The 22,764-nt window shown below is 49.0% G+C and overlaps 8 protein-coding genes across 8 annotated transcripts; 6 read left to right on the top strand and 2 right to left on the bottom strand.

The window, feature by feature from the left end:
- Nucleotides 1-5,553: 5,553 nt before the first annotated feature.
- On the top strand, nt 5,554-6,580 carry EDB82DRAFT_481238 (nuclear pore complex assembly-domain-containing protein; the record flags this gene model as incomplete). Its single annotated transcript, XM_025725359.1, has 3 exons — nt 5,554-5,707; nt 5,766-6,001; nt 6,053-6,580. 3 exons carry the CDS (start codon nt 5,554-5,556, stop codon nt 6,578-6,580), a joined length of 918 nt encoding a protein of 305 aa, XP_025593965.1.
- Nucleotides 6,581-8,388: 1,808 nt separating this feature from the next.
- Nucleotides 8,389-9,653, top strand: EDB82DRAFT_548662 (uncharacterized protein; the record flags this gene model as incomplete). The annotated part of the gene is made up of 3 exons (XM_025725360.1): nt 8,389-8,532; nt 8,582-9,221; nt 9,274-9,653. The coding sequence occupies 3 exons, from the start codon at nt 8,389-8,391 to the stop codon at nt 9,651-9,653; spliced, it is 1,164 nt and encodes a 387-aa protein (XP_025593966.1).
- A 905-nt stretch (nt 9,654-10,558) lies between these two features.
- Nucleotides 10,559-12,563, top strand: EDB82DRAFT_351908 (uncharacterized protein). The gene is made up of 4 exons (XM_025725361.2): nt 10,559-11,425; nt 11,477-11,863; nt 11,913-12,095; nt 12,150-12,563. The coding sequence occupies exons 1-4, from the start codon at nt 10,793-10,795 to the stop codon at nt 12,264-12,266; spliced, it is 1,320 nt and encodes a 439-aa protein (XP_025593967.1). The 5' UTR covers nt 10,559-10,792; the 3' UTR covers nt 12,267-12,563.
- Nucleotides 12,492-13,504, bottom strand: EDB82DRAFT_481241 (uncharacterized protein; the record flags this gene model as incomplete). Its single annotated transcript, XM_065608156.1, has 2 exons — nt 12,492-12,856; nt 12,895-13,504. 2 exons carry the CDS (start codon nt 13,502-13,504, stop codon nt 12,492-12,494), a joined length of 975 nt encoding a protein of 324 aa, XP_065463544.1.
- A 479-nt stretch (nt 13,505-13,983) lies between these two features.
- Nucleotides 13,984-15,250, top strand: EDB82DRAFT_517647 (uncharacterized protein). Its single transcript, XM_065609018.1, has one exon. It carries the CDS (start codon nt 14,425-14,427, stop codon nt 15,013-15,015), a length of 591 nt encoding a protein of 196 aa, XP_065463545.1. The 5' UTR covers nt 13,984-14,424; the 3' UTR covers nt 15,016-15,250.
- Nucleotides 15,251-15,425: 175 nt separating this feature from the next.
- Nucleotides 15,426-18,273, top strand: EDB82DRAFT_517650 (mitochondrial Homoaconitase). The gene is made up of 6 exons (XM_065609019.1): nt 15,426-15,568; nt 15,669-16,059; nt 16,116-16,259; nt 16,312-17,219; nt 17,267-17,654; nt 17,706-18,273. Exons 1-6 carry the CDS (start codon nt 15,557-15,559, stop codon nt 18,191-18,193), a joined length of 2,331 nt encoding a protein of 776 aa, XP_065463546.1. The 5' UTR covers nt 15,426-15,556; the 3' UTR covers nt 18,194-18,273.
- Nucleotides 18,274-19,373: 1,100 nt separating this feature from the next.
- EDB82DRAFT_548666 (acyl-CoA dehydrogenase/oxidase) lies at nt 19,374-20,651 on the top strand (the record flags this gene model as incomplete). Its single annotated transcript, XM_065609527.1, has 1 exon — nt 19,374-20,651. One exon carries the CDS (start codon nt 19,374-19,376, stop codon nt 20,649-20,651), a length of 1,278 nt encoding a protein of 425 aa, XP_065463547.1.
- Nucleotides 20,652-20,990: 339 nt separating this feature from the next.
- EDB82DRAFT_481245 (uncharacterized protein) lies at nt 20,991-21,850 on the bottom strand (the record flags this gene model as incomplete). The annotated part of the gene is made up of 2 exons (XM_065608157.1): nt 20,991-21,351; nt 21,489-21,850. 2 exons carry the CDS (start codon nt 21,848-21,850, stop codon nt 20,991-20,993), a joined length of 723 nt encoding a protein of 240 aa, XP_065463548.1.
- Nucleotides 21,851-22,764: the final 914 nt, after the last annotated feature.

Genomic DNA, 22,764 nt, shown 5'->3' on the forward strand with positions numbered 1-22,764 from the left:
ATGTGCGTCTGCCAAATCGAGCGGGTATCTGCATCGTGTCAAAGAACACGCATTTTCGCGAGTCTAGTCGAAGGTGAGTGGTTTGGAAGATCCTTGATGTCCCAAATCCTGGCCTAGAACGCGCTCGCTGAGGTAGTACGGGAGAGAGTTGGGTTCCTGGATCGTGGGACGCGAGTGTGATACGAGTGGCGGCTCTAAGGGGGACAACTTCAGGTTGAGTCGCGATGAGTTGTCATAACGGCTTGTTGGATAGACGTGGCATGGTTGAGTCGGTAAACCTTTTGACATCAACGTCTTGACAAGGTTTATGTAGTTCTACAGTGAGTCCAGTCTTCCAAGTAATGCTGCAAGTGAGAATATATGCAAGAAACATCAAACATTTGGATATAATCATAAATCTAGTCTCCATCCATATCATTAAGGTATCTCCGACCGTGCCCAAACCCATATTCATCATCATCGTCATATACAAGACCCAAGTACCTTTTATCTACCTTTCCTCCCTTTTACCGAAATGGCAATATCGTGGCGGTGTTCCCTCCTTGGCTTCGTTGGGATGATTGCTGCTGCACTTGCGGTCTCACGATAAAGTCCTTGTTCTCGATTGTGACACTCTTGGTCATATGATTGACCTTGTACACTCCCACTAGCCGCGCCGCGAGCTCAAACATGTTGTTGCGCAGCGAGATGACGATGAACTGGGCGTTCTTGGTACGCTCCTTGATGTAGTTGGCAACGATCGAGACCTGGGTGGCATGTTAGCAAGAGTCATGATACGAAGGATGAGAGCTTCGATGTGGAATGCCCACGCGAGTGTGAACACTGGTGGTCGACTCGCAACCGAGTGTCTCAGGGTCAGGGTGGTACTTACGTTTCTGAAATCCAACGCGGCATCGATCTCGTCCATGACATACAGAGGGGTTGGCTTGTAGTGGTGCAGGGCGAAAACAAGAGCCAGACTGCTAAGTGTCTTTTCACCACCCGAAAGGTTGCTGATGTTCTTCCAACTTTTCTTAGGAGGCATGACACTGAACAGAATACCTTCACTGAAGGGGTCCAGACTGTCAACGAGCTCCAGTTCTGCGTTTCCTCCCATAGTGATCATCTGGTACATCTCCTTGAGTCGAAGAGAGATAGCACTGAAACCTTCCATAAAACCTTCCAAGCGCAGGCGGCGCAAGTCGTCGCATCGCTTCTTGGCAGAATCTCGCTGTTCAATAGCAGTCTGAAGATCGGAGGCTCGAGCGGCGTGCTCTTCCACTCGTCTTCGGTACTCAGCAAGGACGCCAAGATCAACGTTGACGTTCTGGGTCTTTTCTTCTAGGGCCGCGATCTCGCCCTTGAGTGTTCTCTCATTCATATCAGCAAGCTCATCAGGCGTGTATTTCGGAAGCTCGTTCGGTTGCCCATTGACTTGCTCGTCTTCCTCTTCCTCTTCCTCTTCGTCAGCATCTTCCTGCTCCTCCTCTTCAGGGGCGTCTGTCATGTCCACATCGTCTTGGGGAGCATCATCCATGTCGATGTCTCCATCGACATCGTCAGTCTGTTGAGGCTTGGGCTTTGACCGAGGCTTGGGCTGGCTGTTGGCAGAGCCACCAGCAAGGTCGTCAATGTTCTGCAGAACAAGCTTTGACAGCTTGTCGTTCCAGTGACGGAATCGTTGTTGGTTTTCAGCAAGAGCCTTCTGGTTCTCCTCAAGCTTGTTGCGCATCTCGATCTCCATTGCTTTTGTCTCGTTCAGTTCATCTGTCTTCTCGTCGAGTTCGGCCTTGAGTGCCTTGAGCTCCTGCTTCTTAGCGGCCAATCCTTCTTCAGCCACTGTAGCTTGTTCTTGAAGCTCTTCGGCCCTCTCGCCTTGGTTGCTGATGTCGTCTTCCAGCTTCTCAAGGTCACGAGTAGCGGCTGCAAGTTCCTTGGAGGACTTGGCATGGTCCTTTTCGAGCTTGACTTTCTGCTTCTCCGCCTTGACCTTGCGGACCTCAGCGTTGGAGATTTCCTCGTTGTTGGAGGAAATCTCTTCCTTGATGGCATCGACCTTGGTCCTCTGCGCACGAAGTTTCTCACCACCAATTTCCATGATTTTGTCTTGCAGAGCCTTGATCTCTTCCTCAACGCTGGATGTCTCTCCATGGAGCTTTTCGATGTCTCTGTTGAGCTTCGCGATCTCCTTCTGCAGAGCAGCAATGCGGCTGTTGTCTGTCGCAGAGGGCTGGTGCTCCTTGCTGATCTCCTTGATGCGTCGCTGCATATCGGTGATGTTCCTCTCAGCGCTCTCAATTTCGAGGCCAATCTTCTGCATCTTGGTTTCGAGCTGGGGAATTTTCTCGTTCAGCTCCTTGAGGCGAGTTTCACACTCTCGCTGGTACTCCTGGAATTCTTGGAACTTTGCCTCCCAGCCATCTCGGTCGGTTTCGTACTTAGCAACCTGCTCCTTAGTGACATCTGAAACGAGCTTGGAAGACATAAGACCTCGCTTGACAGTTGTACCACCACCAGACATGGTACCGGACTTGTCAATCAGCTCACCAGCGAGAGTGACAACTCGCCATCGCTTGGCACCATACGCAATCCTGTTCGCCTGAGCAAGGTCCGCAGCGACAAGGGTATCCTGCATGGCGTGGTAAAAGGCAGGTCGGAACTTGTCCTCCTTGGCAGTGACGAGATCGAACAGTCGAGGGGCGTCCTCAGGAGTCTGGATTGGCGAAAGATCCCGTCTTCTCAGCTTGTCCAAGCATATAAAGTTACCTCGTCCAACATTGTTCTGTCGGAGATACTCGATACACTGCTGACCAGCCTCGACAGTCTCGGTGACAAAGTTGTCAAGAGAACCACAAGCTGTCGAAATGGCGACGTCGTACTTGGGATCAATTGTACCTAAGTTGCCCAGTCGGCCATGGAAACCATCGATTCGACCCGACTCCTTCATGCGCATCAAAGCAGAAAGCACGTTACCTCTGACCTGTGTATTAGACAAGTTTGAGCGCGCTTCATCAGCCTTCTGACGCGCGTTTGAGATCTTGGAGCGAATCTTGGGCTCCTGCTCAGAAAGAACCGACAGCTCAGATTTCATGTTATCCGCCTCCTTGAGAAGCTCTGCCTTCTCAGCATGGCAAGCCTTGAGCTCGGCTCGTTTGGCAGACTTGTTTTCCTCGTTGGAGGCGATTTTCGACTGGAGCTCCTCAAGGGCGACAGCACCAGCATTGGCCTTTTCCTGGAGAATGTTGAGTTCACTCTCAGCGACTGCCACAGCCGATTGCTTCTGGTTGATCTTCTCGTTCCAGGGCTCAAGAGACTTTTGCAGCGCGGCGATCTGATCAGAAAACTCTTGCGTCTTGCCCTTAAGGCTTTCTCTGATCTGAGTAAGCTCAGCTTCAGCAGCCTGAACCTGCCTCTCGAGCTCGGCGATTTCTTGAGTTCGCGTCTCAATCTCCTCTCCACACTGCTCGATGGTTTCGTCTGCTTCGACCGATGTTTTTTCGGCGTTGGCAATTGTCTTCTCGAGCTTCTTGCGCTTGTCGTCAAGGAACTTTCGCTTCTCGTCAAACTTGACACGCTCCTGCTCGAACTTTGCCACCTCCTTGAGCAAAGCCTGTGTCGACTTTGACTTGATCTCAACTTCCTTGGAACCCACATCGTACTCCTGTTTGAGGGTCTTGATGATTTGCTCGCTGCCCTGATGTTTCTCAAGTTCATCATCCAGCTGTGCTTGCATCTGTGTAATCGCTTCTCCCGTGACAGTAAGGTTCTCGTTGCACTTGTGTATAAAAAGTTGGTAGAGAGCGGACTGCTTCATCGCCAACTCATTTTCGTCCCGGATGAAAGCGATAGCCTTATCCTTCTTATCTTCGAGGCTGTTCTTCTCCTTTTCAACGTGTTGGACACGGCCACTCTTTTCCATGCACACATCGTTAAGAGTTTCGACCTCGGCGGCCGACTCTTCGATGGGAGTTTTGTACTTGGATGTTCCGATAATATCTTCGAGGTATTCAAGCAGACCATCTTCGTGTTCGTTGCCGGCCTTGGCCTTCATTTGGGCAATAGACTCGACCTCACCCTGAAGAATCAGGAAACGCTTGTGGTCCAGATCGACACCCCGATCGCGGAGGAGGGTTGTGACTGTCGTGAAGTTGGATTCTTTTCCGTTGATGTAGTATTTGCTCGAGTTGTTTTTGAAAGCCCTTCGTGAAATGACAAGATCTGATTTGGGGATAACCTCGTGGCCACCGCCAGGCTAAGCAAGTTAGTTTGCGGTTATGTCTAGAAGTCATTGTTCTCACCTGGTCCATAACCTCCTGGAAGTAGACAGCGACCTCGCAGTGGTCCAAATTCGGGTGTTGAGCTGAGTTATGAATCAGAGCAGAAATCTTGCCCTGTCGCATCTTGCTGGCTCTGAAACCGAAGACAAAGAGCAGAGAGTCGATAACGTTTGACTTTCCTGAACCGTTGGGTCCCACCACGGAGGAAAACGAGGCATGGAAAGGACCGACTTCTTGTCGACCAGCGTAACTCTTGAAGTTGTTGAGGACAAGATGTGTCAGGACAATTCGTGACTTCGGTGTTGTGTCTTCAACAGCGGGGATGACCATTGTCCGTGACTTCAATACAATATCCATAGGCTTTTCCATAATGGTATCCATGGGTTTGATTGGCTTAATCATAGGCTGTGTATCGTCGGCGTTTGAGGTATTCATACTGGCATCGGTAATGTCGGCCAAAGCCGCCAGTGGCTTCTGTGAAGACTCTGGAGTTTTCGGGGGTTTCGGTTGCGGTGTAGGTGGAATATCAGACGCAGATGCGATAGAGCTTCGAGCCACACTCTTGCGCTTCCTTGGTGGAGGCATGGCCGCCGGTGATGAAACCGGTTCGGGCTTAATTGTTGAATCGCCCTCGAAAACCTCGCTGGTATCTGTCGCAGGGCCGCCTGGGGTAGCTGCTGGTGTAGCTGCTGGTGTAGCTGTCTTTCTGGGACGACCTCGGGGTTTAGGGGTCGAAGCGACCGAGGGCGCTGGTGTTGTTGACTTGCGCACACTTCTAGTTGCTCTTCTGGCCGGTTGAGGCTCTGGTTCAAAGTCCTCTTCCTCGTCTTGGACTCGAGAGCGGTTGGAAACATCGTCTTCATCGTCAGAATCAACAATGGCGGTGCGCCTTGCGCGCCGGGGCCTAACAGGGGTTGACATTTTGAAAGATTGTTCTTGTCACAGACAAGGCAAAACTGCGACAAAATTTATAGAAAGAAATGTTAATACAAACAAGACAACCCTTTGACCGTTACGCTCCGGGGTCGGCCTTTGTTGTGTGAAAGGAAGTTGTACAAATTCAACGGTTGCGCCCCGCGTTTGTTTAGAAATGTCCCAACCTGGAATCGGCCATGTAAACAACAAGTACGTACCGGCTGGCCGCCCCGCAGCCGAGCTTCACGTGATGTCGCGACGGAGCCTCACTTTTTGACTTGGCCGGTTTCGCGATAGCTTTTTGAAGCTCTTGAGTTATCAATCAAAACATTGCTTTACCGCAGCATTGGTCTATTATTTGATCATAACAGAACCGCCCAAGATGTTCGACTACCTTAATCTTCACGACGTTTTCCCCGAAGGGATAGCAAACCCTTACGATCGTGATACTCAGCGAGAAACCGAGGCGTCTCGCAAGACTTTTGATGGCGCTTTGTTTATTGATCGTGTTCTTAGAGCTGTCGGGATTACAAAGGGTAAAAAACCTGGCCATGGGATACTCCGAAATAGGTTTTGCTAACTTTATGGTAACAGCCAAAATCTATCCTCCGAAGACCGACAATGCTCTAAAACAGCTTCATCACCAAGTTTGTGAAGCCAACATGTCTACACACCACAGATTCTCTATCTTTTACTACATACTACTCGACTTTGACCAAATGTCAGGTCGCGACAATGTTTCCGACGCTTTCGTGGACGCATCTGGCATGCCTAAGAAGTACCAGATCTTCATGAAGGGTCTGTGGTATCTCGACCACCGAGACTTTTCGGTAAGATTTGCGACTGCGTTAGTCATATTATTGCTAACAATATTCGTACAGAGAGCGCTGGAGTATATCTCGCACCCTTCTCTTATCCCCGACTTTGCAGACGACATCATCACCGTCCTTATTCGGTCCGCCGAGGACCACGACTACAGCATCGCGCTATCGTACTTTTACGCTGTGCAGCCTATACTTAAGACGTCGGCTGCTCTCGAGCTTCTCTTCAACGCGATGGCGCACACAAACATCTCCGAGGCATTGTTCTACTCTCGAACCTATCCTCCTCATACCCGGGAGCTGCTTTTCCAGAATTTGATTGCTGCTGTCTTGGACGATCGAACTGAGAACTTTTCGGACCGAGCCACTGAGCTCGCCTTCTTGCCCTTCGACAAGTCTGAGGAAGCGTGGTTCGAAGAATATCTGCTTCACGGTAATGGAAAGAACCATAAGAAGGCTAAGGATACACTCGTGATTCGAAAGATTGCTTGCGATCAGTTTTCTGAGGTGTCAAAGATTCGACACGGCGGTCAATGGTCTGGAATTCTAGATGGAATTAAGGGCGGAATTAGTGGTCACGCGGAGTAGGATCCGTCAATTGGGGACCTGGAATCGCAGTAGTTGGTGGTTGTGCATAGCGTAGGCGTCTTAGGCCGGATGATAAAAGTTCGAGACTTCGGACTTGTTAATTAGTACTTGCTTTTTCTTGGGTCTATTTGAAGCCCGCTTAGTTCAGTGCATACTTGCTTCTGGAACATAGAATATGCATCCACGTCGCTGAATCGTTATCCTGACGCAATGTGTTTTATTGCTGAGATCATACCAATAACATTACCAATGTAGCTCGGTAAAGACAGCTGTTCTGAGTAAGGCAAAGTCTGAATTGGCAAGTTCATGAATAAACGTCGAGCCGAAACATCCAATGAAGAATTGCTGGAAACTAAGCGGATTTGCCAGGGGGCCATGTATATCCAGTGAGAGGGATATGTAGATCCTCCACAAGTCCTCGATTGTGGAACACGAGATAAGCTCAGTGGAACTCGCTGACATGGAACTGTTCTCAGGAGAGAATTGTCCGCGATAAGACGCACTTTGATACTGGCCTTGGGTTTTGGCAAGCCTTGATGTTAACGACGTTGAGAACGGCAGAGATGTGACGCTATCGGTCGCGTGTCAGCCACGCTTTGTGTCCGTTCTCCCGGACGATTATCTGAGACACTTGTATTAAAGTTCACCGGCTCGCAACCCTTCCTTTACTAGGTCGTCTTTTAGTATTCTGGCCTTGGGTTTGTGAAAACCTTTCTCTTCATCGGGTGATTAACCTCGGTGCCGTCGGGATTTGCACTCGCAACATTGATAACACCCCCAGTTAAGCGCATGTCGTGGCCCTGGATCCATAATATCTAAAGGTCCGAATAGCTCTCCTTGGCTTTTGTTCCTGCACGTCGGTAATTTGAGATAAGCAATAAGCTGCAACAAGGACTGGGACCCCTAATATTATCAAGGCGAGCATTCCCTGACAAAGAGGAATGATGCTCCAAATGCATGACAAACTGATGCTAGACAACATCATCTTAGAAGGCAGTCTGGCAGTTTAGCTCACACCATCTTCTGCTCCTTGCGGTTCAGCAATTCATTGGGTTGATTAGAGCAGGAATACTGGCTACGCCCAAATAGGTAGGTTGTTTGATGCTTCTTAGAAGCCCCTGGAAGTCGCAGCTGAAAACAAGGCGCACGTTGATCAATGCGTGACATAGCAGGTGCAGTATTACCTAGAATTGGCAGTTAAATGTCAGACGAGACGTTGTTGACAAGGGCATCCAACAGAGCAACAATTGCCGCAAACTCACGGACAACGAAAGTGAAGCAGAAAAGAGCTTTGCCACAGTGATCACCATTTAATCCTCCCAAACAAGAATGTCGAGGATGATCGACTTCTTCAGCGCATGACCTGGGTCAAATCAAGAGCCTTACATTCGGTATCAGTGGGGTCTTGAAGGGACCTGATCCGCTACCGCATCATCACAAAACCTTGAGGCGTCGTTTGTCCCCATGGGGCCCTAGAGGCGCCAGGGGAGTTGATAGTGCCACCAACCATTTCCAAGCCTGGCCGTTGGCTCTAGTTTCGACGATGGCCCGTTTTTCTACGAGTTCCCGGGTCTGGGGAAGAGGGAAAAAATGGTTCAATGGCCTGTCTAGATGGGTCCCCCCAGATAAAGTCGAGTCACTACTCCTCCAGTTTCGCCCCATTCTCTTTAATACTTCTCCATTTCTCTCTTCTGTTTTTGGATCTTTGCTTCGCTTGTGTACCTGAACCATTGCTCTGGTTACTGCATGTCATCGATCGTGGGGACACAGTGAAACTCCATGTCCAGTAACAACCCTGATGATGCATCATGAGGAATGATACCCCCAATATCATTGCTTCGGCCGCCATAACTCTCCCTCTTGCGACCTTGGCTCTTATTGCTCGACTTGTTGCGCGGCGGATCACAAAGGCTGGATATGGCATCGACGATGCCTTTTCCGTTGTTGGCTGGGTATGTCTTATACCCGAACGTGAATGACAAACTCTAACGTTGCTTCAAGCTGGGTTCACTGGCCTTGTTGACGAATGGTATGATATGGATCAAGGATGGACTGGGAAAGCCCATGGAGGTTGGACTTACAGACGACTTTACCTTTTACGACAAGAACCGACTGGCATGGATCCATATGTGGACGACGAGTTTTACCTACACCTTCGCCATTGCCTTCTCCAAGTTCGCTATCCTCGCTTTTTACTGGCGCCTCTTCCAATTCTCCGATATCCGAATACCCATTCAAGTACTCTCGTGCATTACCGTTGCATGGTTCCTATTACGACTCCTGATGGTGTGTTTGCAATGCTTGCCTCTGACAGCATTGTGGGACGGAACCCAAGAGGAAAGGGCAGCGAAATGCCACATCAAAGAATCGACCTTTTTCTTCTCAACAGTACTGACGCATGTCTTGATCGACTGCGCTATCCTTATCCTCCCCGCTATCGAGGTTGGAAAACTTCACTTGCCAAAAGGCCAGAAGGTTGCTGTCATCGCGCTGTTTGCGTTTGGTGCTATGACATGTCTTGCTTCCATTTTCGTGCTTATCGAATCGTTCAAATTTGAGTCGGATTCTAAGGAGATGACGCTCCAAATGGGACTTCATTACGCTTGGTCTATTGCCGAGTGCAATTTCGCCGTAATTGCTGGTATGCCCTAGTTGCACTTGTTGATGTCGACCACGTACTGACTGATACACAGCTTGTCTTCCAATGCTTCGACCAGTGGCCCGCAGAATCCTACCAGGATCTTTCCTCACCTCCAACAGCGGTGGCCAATCGACTCAGTTCAGCGCTCCTTTCAGTGCACCCTTTAGCAACGGCATACGACTCACAGGCGTATCCAAGACGAAATCCCGTGAAAACGACGGAGCCAGCTCAACGCGCGAATTGGCGTCAAGCAGTGGTGGTCAACCAGATATATACGACATGGCGGAATGGCCACAAGGCACGCAAACCACGATATCGTCGAGCCCCTTCCGAAAATATGCGTCTGCAAAAGACTATGAAGGAAGTGAAACAGGAATCCGTGTCGATCAAGAGACAGATGTTTCTGTACAACGTGGTGACGACAAGGTATAAAGAGGGCGGCGACCCGAGGCGTTTTTGGATACCATATCAGCGATGAAAGCTTTACCTTAGATACCACTGGATAATACCAAATCCATGATAATTCCGTTACACCTGGTCATCAGCTGTGTTGTGAGATGTACTTGAATAGCATGTTGTTGCATTTAACCCTTTGTGTCATGGCTGAATAGGGTTTTGTACCAGCACCACGGCATCGGCCCGCCAGCTTTAATACTGTTACATTCCAGCATGCATTAACAGTTCAACAGAGATATCCATAGCCACTGATCTGGGAATAACATAGCTTTATATCAGGAATGGAAATGCGCATGCCTGAGGCACGGACTGTAGGTGAAGTGTCATTTTCGCTATGCCGAACATTGCCGCGACTTGTTGCTCACCTTGACCAAGCTAACCTCAACTTGCTCCGCAAACTACGGAGCATCGAATCCTAAATGAGAAATTGTATGGATTGTGAATCTGATTTAGTCTTGGGTTACCGGTTTGCAACTGTTAAGCCGATAATACGAATGTTGAAAGTAGGAATTGAAGCTGTATGGTTTGATTATGCCAGCCTAGCTCAGGACACACGCTGTAGCTGTTCCGCGGGAAGACCGCCATGGGTCACGAACTTCACTACGGTCTTCAATGTCCGGCGCAACAACTCGGGTCTTTCCGTTTGAGCCCCTGTAAGTTGCTACCATGAGAACAACAGTCATACAATCAGGCATATCATAACTAGTATTTTACTGCATAATTCAAGGTATGGTTCGCAAAAGTGAGGTGATGAAGTTGATATAGGAAGTGACGTATTATATTTCTAAATTGGAGGCTCTGCTAGCTTTAGACGTAACAGGCATTGCTATGGAATGAGAAGCTATCACTCTACAGACACAGTTATTTATACAGCTGTGAAACATCCTCAGCTTCAGTTGACCGCTCGAGTCTTAATTATTGTATCCCTGTACGTATTATTCTCCTTGTCTGCTTGTATAACACCTCTCAAGGTACTACAAGTCCGTGCGATACCCTCAGAATCTCGGCCCGCTTAATTCAGAACTTGTTTTCTTTCCCCACGATCTTTCCCGTCTCCATCCTTTCCTCACCTCCAATCACCTTCCAGTCAATTCTCCCTTCGACAAACCCTCACAATGGCTTCATTACTGCGTATGAAGGCTGTCACAGGCCTCTCCGGCCTATCGCGAGTCGCCATCTCTCGAGTTGCCCTCTCCCACAGCGCAACCCTCTGCCAACGCGGCGCCATCGACCCCCAACGCCGTCTGTTCAGCAACACTGGCTTCCTCAATGGCTCTTATATCGTCTCCGTACCTCCCATGGCCGAGTCCATCACCGAAGGAACATTGGCTAGCTTGGCTAAGAAGGTCGGCGAGGCTGTCGAGCAGGATGAGGAGATTGCTAGCATCGAGACTGACAAGATCGACGTTCTTGTCAACGCGAACGAGCCCGGTGCCATTGCCGAATATTTCGTCGAGGAGGGTGATACCGTTGTTGTCGGACAAGACCTTGCGCGTATCGTGACCGGCGAGGATGCTGGTTCCGCTAAGAAGAGTGACGGAGGAGAGCAAAAGTCAGCCAAGGAGGAGCCCAAGAAGGAGGAATCCAAGCCTTCCGAGGAGCCCGCCAAGGTTGAGGAAAAGAAGTCTTCTCCCGCTCAAGAGGCTCCCAAGCCTTCAAAGCCTGCCGAGTCCAAGCCTGCGCCCAAGGAGTCCAAGCCCTCTGCTCCCGCCCAGAGCACAGGTGCCCCCAACCGAGGCGAGCGAGCTGTAAGTATTCATGGCAGGTGGTTGTAATGCATGACTGACCGAGTCTGGCAGGAGAAAATGTCCCGTATGCGACGAACCATTGCCGGCCGCCTCAAGCAATCCCAGAACACCTGCGCCTCCCTCACCACCATCCAAGAAGTCGACATGACCAACCTGATCGCCTGGAGAGCCAAGTACAAGGAGGAAGTCGCCGAGGAGCACGGTGTGCGTCTGGGTTACATGGGTGCTTTCACCAAGGCCACCACCATGGCTGCCCAGAAGGTTCCCCAGATCAACGCTCAGATCGATACTGAGAAGGAGATCATCACATACCACGATTACGTCGATGTCAGCATTGCCGTTTCAGCGCCCAAGGGTCTTGTTACCCCTGTGTTGAGAAACACTGAGTCTCTCAGCATTGTTGAGCTCGAGCGCGCGGTTGCCGCTGCTGCCAAGAAGGTGAGCTCACCTGTGATTTAATGAATGGTACAAGTGCTAATCAGTGTAGGCTCGTGATGGTAAGCTTACCATGGAGGATATGGAGGGCGGAAGCTTCTCCATCAGCAACCCCGGTATCTTCGGTTCCATGTTCGGAACTCCCGTCATCAACTACCCCCAGGCTGCTGTCTTCAACATGAACGGTATCCGACAGGAAGTCGTTGCCATCAACGGCGAAGCTGTCATCCGACCTGTAAGTTCCTTCTTCCACCATTTACCTTGCCATCATTGACTAATATTTGTAAAGATGATGTACATCAGCTTGACCTACGACCACCGTCTCATTGACGGCAGAGAGGCTTCTGCATTCTTGAACACCGTCAAGAAGTACATTGAGGATCCTTCTCGCATGCTCCTTGCTTAAAAAGTTATGGATTCATTTGTATTCTAGCGTGAATGGGATGTGTTGATTGGGTTAGATGGGAGGAAATGTACATTGTTTGTCATTGTAGGCTACATCCATTGGCGCTTGTGTAGAGTTGGACTATTACAGGCGTTTCATTATCCTACCCACCGGTTCAACCGTTATCCGTACAAAACCTATCGTTCCAGTGTTGGTCTGTTAGAGAAACTCATAAGCGATGCGTATTTAAGCAGTGATCTCGCTCTTCATGCAGGTTGTTCCGTCTCTTTCAACGAGAACATTCCACGCCTTGCCATCCTCTGTGTCCTGAATGGTCTTGGTCCGGATATTGTATGTCTGGCCAGCATAAAGTGGCGACAAGGCTCTATATGAGATTCCTCGTGGGCCTTCACCGTTACCATGAATGTCGCGCCAGTAGTTAAGCAGGTTGATCAGGTTCAGAGGTCCATGGACGACTTCACCAGGGTGACCCTCTACATTCCGAGTCCAATCCCGGTTGTAGTGTATCATGTGCCCGTTGAATGTCAGGGCTGAGAATCTGAACAGGCCGACTGGCGACCAGCGAAGTTCTCTCATAGGATGGCCTAGGCCTGTCAGCTGGGTATACTCACCGTGTCAAAATACTCACCCTCACTCGGAGCATCTATATCTCTGATGGTAGATGGGCCGCAGACAATGTTCTCAAGAGGTTTTGGCGCCTCTTGCACAGCATCGAGATCAATCTGAGGCCTAAACACCCATGATCGACGATCCGTCAAAGCCAAACCTTTGGGACCCCAGAACTCCTTCTCAACTTCCACAAGGACCATTTCACCAACAGATCGGCTCTTTTTGGGGGTTGCACTCAAAAGTTTTGTCCTCTCTTCAACTTGATCACCCACACAAAGCGACACATCGGTCGCCCAAGTCATTTTGCCGCCAGCCCACATTCTCCTAGTAAAAGGCGCCGAAGCATTGAATGTCGTATCACTCCCATCATTTCCCAGTTCTTCTTCCGTACCATTTGGTGTGAAATACACGAGATGATATCCAGGCGGCACAGGCGTTCCCTCGATGGGTGGCTGCTCAGAAACGTCTTGACCGTTCAAGCTGGGCCGATTGAGGGTGAGGGCTAGTTTTTGTAGTTGGTTTGCATCGATGAGTTGACGACGAGTAATTGACTTATTAGAGAATGTTTCCAACAAGTGTGATGCTGCGTCTGAAGCAGTGGCTTTGAGATTGCGGAGTTGTGAGGACATTTTGAGATGTTGTAAGTGATGCGGGGCTTATAAAAAGTATGAGGGAGGGGAAGTTATGATTTAGTTTTCGACAGGGTCAACTCATTGACTTGCTGATGATTTGTAAGGGTTCTTTAATGGCTCTCACGGTTTCGGTGAAAGGGTTGTTCAATTGCTACATAATATTGGATCTATAAGATGCTTTCGGACTTGTATTATCCGTAGGTATTCAGCCCAGCCAAGGCTGCCATGGGTCCGTCCAGAATGCTTTCCAGCTTCTGTCTACTACAGTTTCCAAGTTAACTCAATACAAAAAGTGTAATTTATTAATTTTCTATATGCAATGTGTGCTAAGTCTATTTATGTTCTTTAACATCAGCAAGCTTTAAGTTTTCTGTTGTTTCCAAGTGTGCTCAATGATACTGTTTGAAGAGTTAGAATACAGTTCAGCCAGTAACTCAAAAACATCAAATTAATAATCGCAAGATCGATACTAAGAGTCAAATAACGATAGTAAAACTTTGTGATTCTTATAAATACATCTTGAGCCTCCAAGAGCCTCTGTCCCTCGCTTTTATTTACCTCGCTTTCCTACAGCAGTAATTGGTCTTCTCACAAGCACTCATTTCTTCATCATAGCTTACACTACATTCCACCCTTCTATACGACTCCCAATCGAGCCTCGGATAATGACTGAGACGAAGCATGCCTTGAGCCGCGCCGAGGACATCGCCAAGGTTATCGTGCGATTCACTATATGACAGTACACGAAGGCAGTGTTCATCCATTGAATCACGATAGCGATTGATTCAAAGCTAAAGGATAGGTCAGTCTACTCTTGGCACGCCGGTCTGTGGACGGCATGTCGAGAATCACGACGAGTTGTTGCCAGACATGACATAGACCTCGTGCGACCAGAGGAAGAAGACACAGCAGCCCTCATGTTATCTTCCAGACTTGGTGCTGAACAGTGGCGTCAAGTTGTTCCCTCCGAAGATTTATTTTGTATATCTGGAAGTAATAAAAAGCCCTCAGATCTTGATTGGCCTTGTCTGGTTGATGAGTCTCTAGAAACCCCGCCCAAGAACGTTGCGTTTGAGTTCGACCCGTCCTGGGCCGTTGCTCTTGAGAGTAGGCCTGAAGACCCTTTTATCTGGGACACACCTCGCGCGTCCTTCGAACTGGCCCTTCTGTCAAAGTTAATTTTCGACTGGGTGTTGAAGGGGAGGGTGGTACGTATACATCTAATCGACAGAGGTGCAAAATGGGCCTCGAGAAATCCCGGTCTCAAACCTACGAGATTCGATCTCGATGAACAATTTGTTGAGATTCCACTCAGCAATTTTAACGCATATCTTGCCAAGGTTAGCTCTTTATTGAAGTTCCTAACCCTTCTTGAGAAAGTGCATTCCCGCTTAATGCAACATTCACACCAACTAACCAATTTCAATCTCAGGAACGTCCTGTCCATTATTGTTAGTTGGGATAATCGACTTGGGTATTTAGTGCCTGAGATAATCTCTAAGAGTTAATTTACAAAGATACACATCTTAGTAGACTTGCCTATGCAGTATAGAGTGACAAACCAGTTTCGTCTCTCAACCTGTGTTATAGGTTGGTACCTTGAGACCCGGCTGATACTTCATATTCTCAAGGCTAAGAATATGTTAAATATATAAGTTTCAAATATTTTATATGTTAGTCTCACTTTTGTGACTTCTCTGGATATCAATTCTAAGGATATTTGGTCTGGTTTTGCGAGTGACATGGTGAAAGAGACACTTGATATACAGCAACATTACGGCTCCACCTTCGGCAGGCGATCATGTTCCGGGAACAGAGGAATCAATTTCCGACCAATCACAACATCGATATTAAAATTCCGTCCGTTTTCCCCAGAAATTTTTGTGACCCATCTCCGAGGCCGGCTTGAAGGAAAGAACATGAAGCTATCCCCAATCTAAAACTTAAACTCTCACTTTTTGTTATTACCACCCGACATTGTCGCATATCTTCCAGAATTTGTTTTCTGGTATGATCTTTTTCTCTTAGTCATACAATTAATTGTCCATAATGGTTGCTCTTGTATGTATGGCCCATCTTCTTTCGCCTTTTCACAACGCCTAGTGGAACTTGAAGACTTGCCCCTCCATCTCAAGACCCTTGACTGACTCCATGTCTCTAGAGGAGAGCTGTCGCTCTCAATGCCGTCGCTATCGCGCGACTACAAACGCGAGCATTGACTGCCCGCACTCGATCTCTCGCCCTCGCCTCATCCCAGTACCGTACCTACAAGACGAGTCCTCGACAACATGCTTTCCACTCCCAGCTCGAGAGCACCCCCACCCCTTCTGCTTTCCAATACCAGAAGCCTCCTACCGTCGAGAACCCCCAGACTTTGGTTGAGAAGATCGCCCAACAGTACGCCGTAGGACTTGCTCCCGGAAAGAAGATCAAGGCGGGAGACTATATCGCACTCGCTCCCCACCATTGTATGAGCCACGACAACACATGGCCTATCGCAAAGAAGTTCCTCGACATTGGCGCTTCCAGGATTCACAATAACCGTCAAGTGGGTGAGTAGCCGTCTCGGGTCCGAGTCGGGTTGGCGTCAATGCTAACCCCCAAAAAGTATTCACCCTCGATCACGACGTCCAAAACAAGTCCGAAGCCAACCTGAAGAAATACTCTCTTATCCACGAATTTGCCGAGAAGCATGGAGTTACACACTACCCCGCCGGTCGGGGTATTGGCCACCAGATCATGGTTGAGGAAGGTAAAGACACTACAATTTGCAATAGGCAAGCGGTATGCTGACTGCAACACAGGGTATGCCTGGCCAGGAACTGTCTCTGTCGCAAGTGACAGCCACAGCAACATGTACGGTGGAATCGGATGTCTAGGAACTGCTGTCGTTCGAACAGACGCCGCTTCCATCTGGGCTACTGGTCAAACCTGGTGGCAAGTTCCTCCCGTCGCCAAGGTCACTTTCACTGGAATTCTTCCTCCTGGTGTTACTGGAAAGGATGTTATTATTGCTCTCTGCGGTCTTTTCCGAGACGACCAGGTTCTTAACCACGCCGTCGAGTTCGCTGGTGGTGAAAGCCTCCCTATCGACGACCGTCTGACTATCAGCAACATGACTACCGAATGGGGTGCTCTCGCTGGTGTCTTCCCTGTCGACGATATGCTCATCTCCTGGTACCGCGGCAAGGCCACCACCAACGCCATGTTCGGTGGCTCCTCCAAGGACCGTATCAACCATAAGCGCGTCGACGAGTTGGAGCAGAACAGACTGGAGGCTGATCCCAACGCCAAGTACGCCAAGGAGCTCTACCTCAACCTGTCTACTCTCTCCCCCATCGTCGCTGGTCCCAATTCTGTTAAGATCGCCACACCCCTGAAGAACCTCGAGGCTGAGGATATTCCCGTCAACAAGGCCTACCTCGTTTCCTGCACTAACTCTCGAGCTTCTGATATCGCCGCCGCTGCCCGTGTCTTCCGCGAGGCTGCTAAGGAGAACAAGGACGTAAAGATCGCTCCCGGTGTCAACTTTTACATTGCCGCGGCTTCGATTCCCGAACAGGAGATCGCTGAAGAGGCTGGTGATTGGCAAGTCCTGCAAAACGCTGGTGCGCAGGTTCTACCAGCAGGCTGCGGACCTTGTATCGGCCTCGGCACAGGTCTTCTTGAGCCTGGTGAGGTTGGTATTAGTGCCAGTAACCGTAACTTCAAGGTATGTTGCTCCCGCTGGAATGGGTGGACAAAGCTAACAAATAGTAGGGACGCATGGGTTCCACCTCTGCCAAGGCTTACCTTGCCAGTCCTGAGATCGTTGCTGCCAGTGCTCTCAAGGGTAAGATTGCTGGTCCTGGCTGGTACCAGAAGCCTGAGGGTGTTGAGAAGGTCATCATTGGCGAGGGTAGTGGTGACTTCGTCGCTGACAAGGCTCTGTCCATCGAGGATGCTTTGGACAAGCTCATCAACGAGGCCGATGCCTTGATTGCTGCTGCTGAGACCTCAGAGGGTAACGCTGAGCAAGCCGCAACCCCCGCCGCTGCCGAGGGAGAAGAGTCTTTGACCGAGATCCTCCCCGGTTTCCCTGAGAAGGTTGAGGGCGAGATTGTCTTCTGTGACAGCGACAACATCAACACTGATGGCATCTACCCCGGTGGGTTAGCCTGATAATAATATTCTAGTGGCCGCACTAACAATCGCTTAGGCAAGTACACATACCAAGACAACGTCTCAGTAGAGAAGATGGCCGAAGTGTGCATGGAGAACTACGACACAGAGTTCGGCAAGGTCGCCAAGGCCGGCGACATTCTCGTCACGGGGTTCAACTTTGGCTGCGGTAGCTCTCGAGAGCAAGCCGCCACCGCCCTCCTGGCCAAGAAGATCCCTCTCGTTGTATCCGGCAGCTTCGGCAACATCTTCAGCCGCAACAGCATCAACAACGCCCTCATGGGTGTCGAAGTTCCCCGTCTCGTTGAGCGCCTCCGTGAGACATACAAGAACGATACCGAGAAGCCTTTGACCCGCCGCACTGGATGGAAGCTTATCTGGGATGTTCGTCGCTCCAAGGTTGTTGTCACTGAGAAGGATGGCTCATCATGGGAGCAAAAGGTTGGCGAGTTGCCTGCCAACGTTCAGGAGATTATTGCTCGCGGTGGTCTCGAAAAATGGGTTAAGGCTAAGATTGATGCTTAAGGGTTGGTGTTTGTTGCTTTTTGATGTAATATAGATGGTACATAGAAGTTGGAAATAGTAAAAGTCCACATATCCTTCACAATGTTCTGCACACTAACCAATACTTGCCTTTCAAGTCAGATACAAGTTCACGTACTAATAAAGACAATGGAGTTAGCCATGAGGCTATAGATTGCGCCTATGTCTAACGGAGGAACGATAGAATAACCATCCATCCCTCAGGGTAGTAGGAATGCTAGTTACTGGAAGCATAAGAGACGAAATCCGCAGGTCATTTTATGTTACTTAGACTAAGTACTTATTTTTATACCCTAAGACTTAGGAGACCAACTTTTCCGCCAACCACCATCGCACTGCAGTCAGATCAGAGGCCGCAAAACTTCAATTGGGCTTCGGCTTCGCATCAAGGGTGACGGCAATTTACTCGATGAGGCCCAAAGGAAGGCTGGGGCGATCTGAGAGACGCCCCTATTAGATAGGAGGTATCTATCTCGACCTATCTACCTCTTCTAAGGCCATCCCCAAGGTTCGCATTTGTTACCCCCTGTCTGGGTAAGTAGGGCAACTGCACCTGCATCCTCAACAAAAAATGGTGTTCTCACTACAGAAGTCGAGCTGTGCCTGCTGTCTGTGGAATTCATGGATTGTTTACCTCAACAGCAAGGGAAGAGACAAACCCAGGGCTTCGTGCCAGTTATTGAGTTCCAAAGGGTCCCTCTAAACTGGGGGACGGTGACGAAGTCCGACTCTTTCAACCTCCACGTGATGTCACCCGAGGACCTGGTCTGATCTCAGGCTTCAGGCAATGCAGGAGACGCAACCAAGGTAAGTCGTTCCATCTTGTTTGTCTTGTTATTTGAACGTTACAAAGCATTTGGACCGAAAAATGGTCCATCCAGATGGCCTCGCCACCGTGGTCCATGGCAACGCCTTTGATATCGAAAGTAACGCTGCATCATCGCTTACAGCGGGCGTTACTGAGACATTGGCCGCACGACAAAATAAGCCGCACAATCACTCTCCGCATTTCGTCATCCATCATCGAACAACAAGATTCCAACACCTCTAGAGCCGACACAACAAGGCGCCGTTCGAGTTATTTCATCCATTTCCAAGCCCGCCGAAACGGTATAAATTAGCGGCCATGATTTTGAGGCCAGTAACACGATGCTTCAACGGCATGCGACGCCCAATTCTGACGCCTATCCCCCACCTTCAAAGGACCACCTCCTCAATAACAAACACGCGCCATCTTATGAGCCTGGCTGGCTTCACGGAGAACCAACTTATCGTCCGCGATGCTGTCGGTCAGATTTGCGCTGAATTCCCCAACACGTACTGGCAAGAGCACGACCAGAATGAACAAGATCCGAAAGAGTTCCACGCCGCCCTTGCCAAGGCTGGTTGGTTAGGTATCGCTCTTCCGGAATCATTGGGAGGCTCAGGTCTGGGCATCTCGGAAGCTACCATGATGATGCAAACCATCACCGAGTCGGGTGCTGGTATGGCGGGTGCCCAGTCCATACATGCGAACGTCTACGCGACGCAACCCCTCGCAAAGTTCGGCACCAAAGATCAACTTGAAACGACAATTCCAAAGATTGTATCCGGAGATTATCGTGTATGCTTTGGTGTTACGGAGCCGAATGCTGGGCTTGACACTCTTCGTCTCGAAACAACAGCGAAACAGAACTTGGATGGGTCCTACAGCGTAACGGGACAAAAGATCTGGATCACTTGTGCCCAAGTCGCCTCCAAAATGATTCTTCTTGCCCGAACGACACCACTAGATCAGGTCAAGAAGCCTAGTGAAGGTCTTTCGCTTTTCTGTATCGATCTCGATCGCAATCAACCAGGTCTTGAGATGCGCAAGATCAAGAAAATGGGTGGTCGCGCAGTAGATGCTAACGAGGTTTTCTTCGACAATTATCACATCCCACCCTTCTCTCTTATCGGTGAGCAAGGCAAGGGCTTCAGGATGATCCTCCACGGGATGAACGCCGAGCGCTGCCTCCTCGCTGGCGAGGCCCTCGGTCTCGGCTACATAGCCCTTACGAAAGCCAGCGAATATGCCCGCGAGCGTGTCGTTTTCAAGCGGCAAATCGGCATGAACCAAGCCATTGCCCATCCTCTCGCGGACGCATATATGAAGCTCGAGGGTGCTAAACTGGCTACATATCATGCTGCGAGATTGTACGACCAAAGCAAAACGGATGCGTCGGTCAGACAAGATGACATTGGCGTTGCGGCGAACAGTGCAAAGTACATGGCTGCTGAAGCAGCATTCACAGCTTGTGAGAGAGCGGTTCTGACGTATGGGGGGATGGGCTACGCGATGGAATATGATGTTGAGAGGTGGTTCAGGGAATGTCTTGTTCCGAGAATCGCACCTGTTAGTAGGGAAATGATATTGAACTATGTTAGTGAAAAGGTATTGGAGTTACCTAGGAGTTACTGAGGCCTGTTTCAGTGGCTTGGCACAGTAATGTGACAGAAGTTTCGACACATGGTCTCGAGTCAAACTTCAAGACGAGAACAATGGCAGATCGTGAGAACATTAGGCCGTGCCTAGATTTTATTTGATTATAATATGTAGGGACTGACTCACGTGTCAATTGAAAAGACTTGCAAGCTCCATCCCATGTCGAAAGTTGAGTGATGATCTTGGTTGGTGAAACTATGTTTATTCAGTTACATTGGCCCACGTTTTCACGAATCAAGCATAACTAAGACAGACTGAGTAACCCGCCATAGATGAATGTACTAACGTTAATTCCACTGACTGTAGGCTAGGCTATCAATTCTCCACTTGATTGGCTCGAGAAAGGAGTATGGAAAAGTGATCCCGGATGTGGAACCTGCTAAGGCCCCGTCTTTCATAATCCCCAGTGCTCATCATGTTCTCATCGCAGTAGATTTCTAGTAGTCTATCGTAATACACCTCATCAAGATATTCAAAGAAATCTCCGAGGGCTGTGTCTCGGAGAATTTGTATTCCTCTTCGGTCAGCATTACACGGTTCAACGTCGTGAGCTGACAATTCGACATACTCTTCATCAGAATCGCGGATCTGTGATACAGTAGTAGAATGCAAGAAGATCCAGTCCACTTCTCTAACAATGAGCTTGATCACCTGACGCAAATTATGCCGTACGTGGCTGAAAAGCAACTTTAGCAGAAACTCCAATGAAGCAGGGACGTCCTCGATGAAGTGTGATTCAGTCTTGTTCTCAAGGCAAAGATTCCAGGAAGGGTCAAATTCGACGGCAATGATGCTAGCTCCGATGGAACACACAAGCAAACGCAAGTCTCCCAATTGCGGGCCACCAACTCCCAATCGTCTGGGACAAGGCAGAATAGATCTTGTTCAGGGTAAACGCTTTGACGCCAGTGCTCGCCATCGACCCCAGAGTAAAACATGAAGGCTTTTGGCATATATTCTTCCTCTGGCCAACCATGATCAAAGTAATAGTTGGCCTCTTCTCCTGGACAGCATATATATATGTCCCAATCGTTTTCGGGTCGAGGCTGCTTTACCCAGTCTTTGGTGACAACTTCTTTTGACTCTCGGCAAGCCGTCCAAAGGCCAGCGCTCGAAAGGTAGACTGACTTATTTTTTGGCTTTGAGTCGTCCCAGTTATGGCTCAATGGAGCCATTTGGGTCGTGGATCCATTGAATGTGACGTAGTGAATTGCCTGAAAGCTTTGGGACCGGAGGCATGCCGCTTCCCAGATTTGCGTCCGAAGTTCCAATGGAAGCCTTGGGAAAGGGTGGAAGGTATTGTGAGCTATGGTGCGATGAAGCGATAATTCGTTTTGGAGAAGTCGATTGTTGATGTGGGAAAGAAACGGAGCGAGAAGCGAGAGGGCGGCTGGTGTATTTATAGAGAAATCGAGGTGTTCTGGCCGGATGACTCGATATTGGGTTTGCTTTGTGCAACAAGTTAACTCAAATGCCCGCAATGTGTCTGGTAGGTTTTCATGATTTCCCAAGTCTTACCGCGCAACCACTTTTTTTCCCCTTCGAAATGACCCGAGAAAATACTACCCTTCAATCGGCCATTTATCTAGTATCTGGCCGAAATGAGGATAATAATCAGTGTACGGAATTTGAGGTAAATTGCCGACAGTGGCAATAATCGGCTAGGTGACTTCGCTTTAGTAGTCAATAGACTTCGTTGAATGAATTGAACCATATGACCTGCCACACATCGCATCCATCTTCGTGACAATGAACGACCATTAAGTAACAATATGCACCGTGCGTAATATTGACTTCTCTCCTCGCCCTGCAGCTTTGAGTCACAGAAGGTAGGGAGTATGAAATAGGTTTTAAAGTAAATCAAAGTTTTATTGAAGCTGGATGAATGTTGAATATGGGCCATACGCCCTCATTTATTGATGTTTAGTCATGATAAAAATATCATACTGATATTGTTTGTGGTTGTCCTGTTTCAAAATTGTTAGCATTCGTCAATCATGCTCAGGTTTTGAGAATACTGACACAAACAAAACAAACAAAAACATTTACTCCTCGTCATCTTCCTCCTTCTCCTCTTCATCTCCCTTCT

This window comes from Fusarium venenatum (assembly GCF_020744135.1).
Source record: "Fusarium venenatum strain MPI-CAGE-CH-0201 chromosome Unknown EDB82scaffold_4, whole genome shotgun sequence".
Taxonomy (NCBI): domain Eukaryota; kingdom Fungi; phylum Ascomycota; class Sordariomycetes; order Hypocreales; family Nectriaceae; genus Fusarium; species Fusarium venenatum.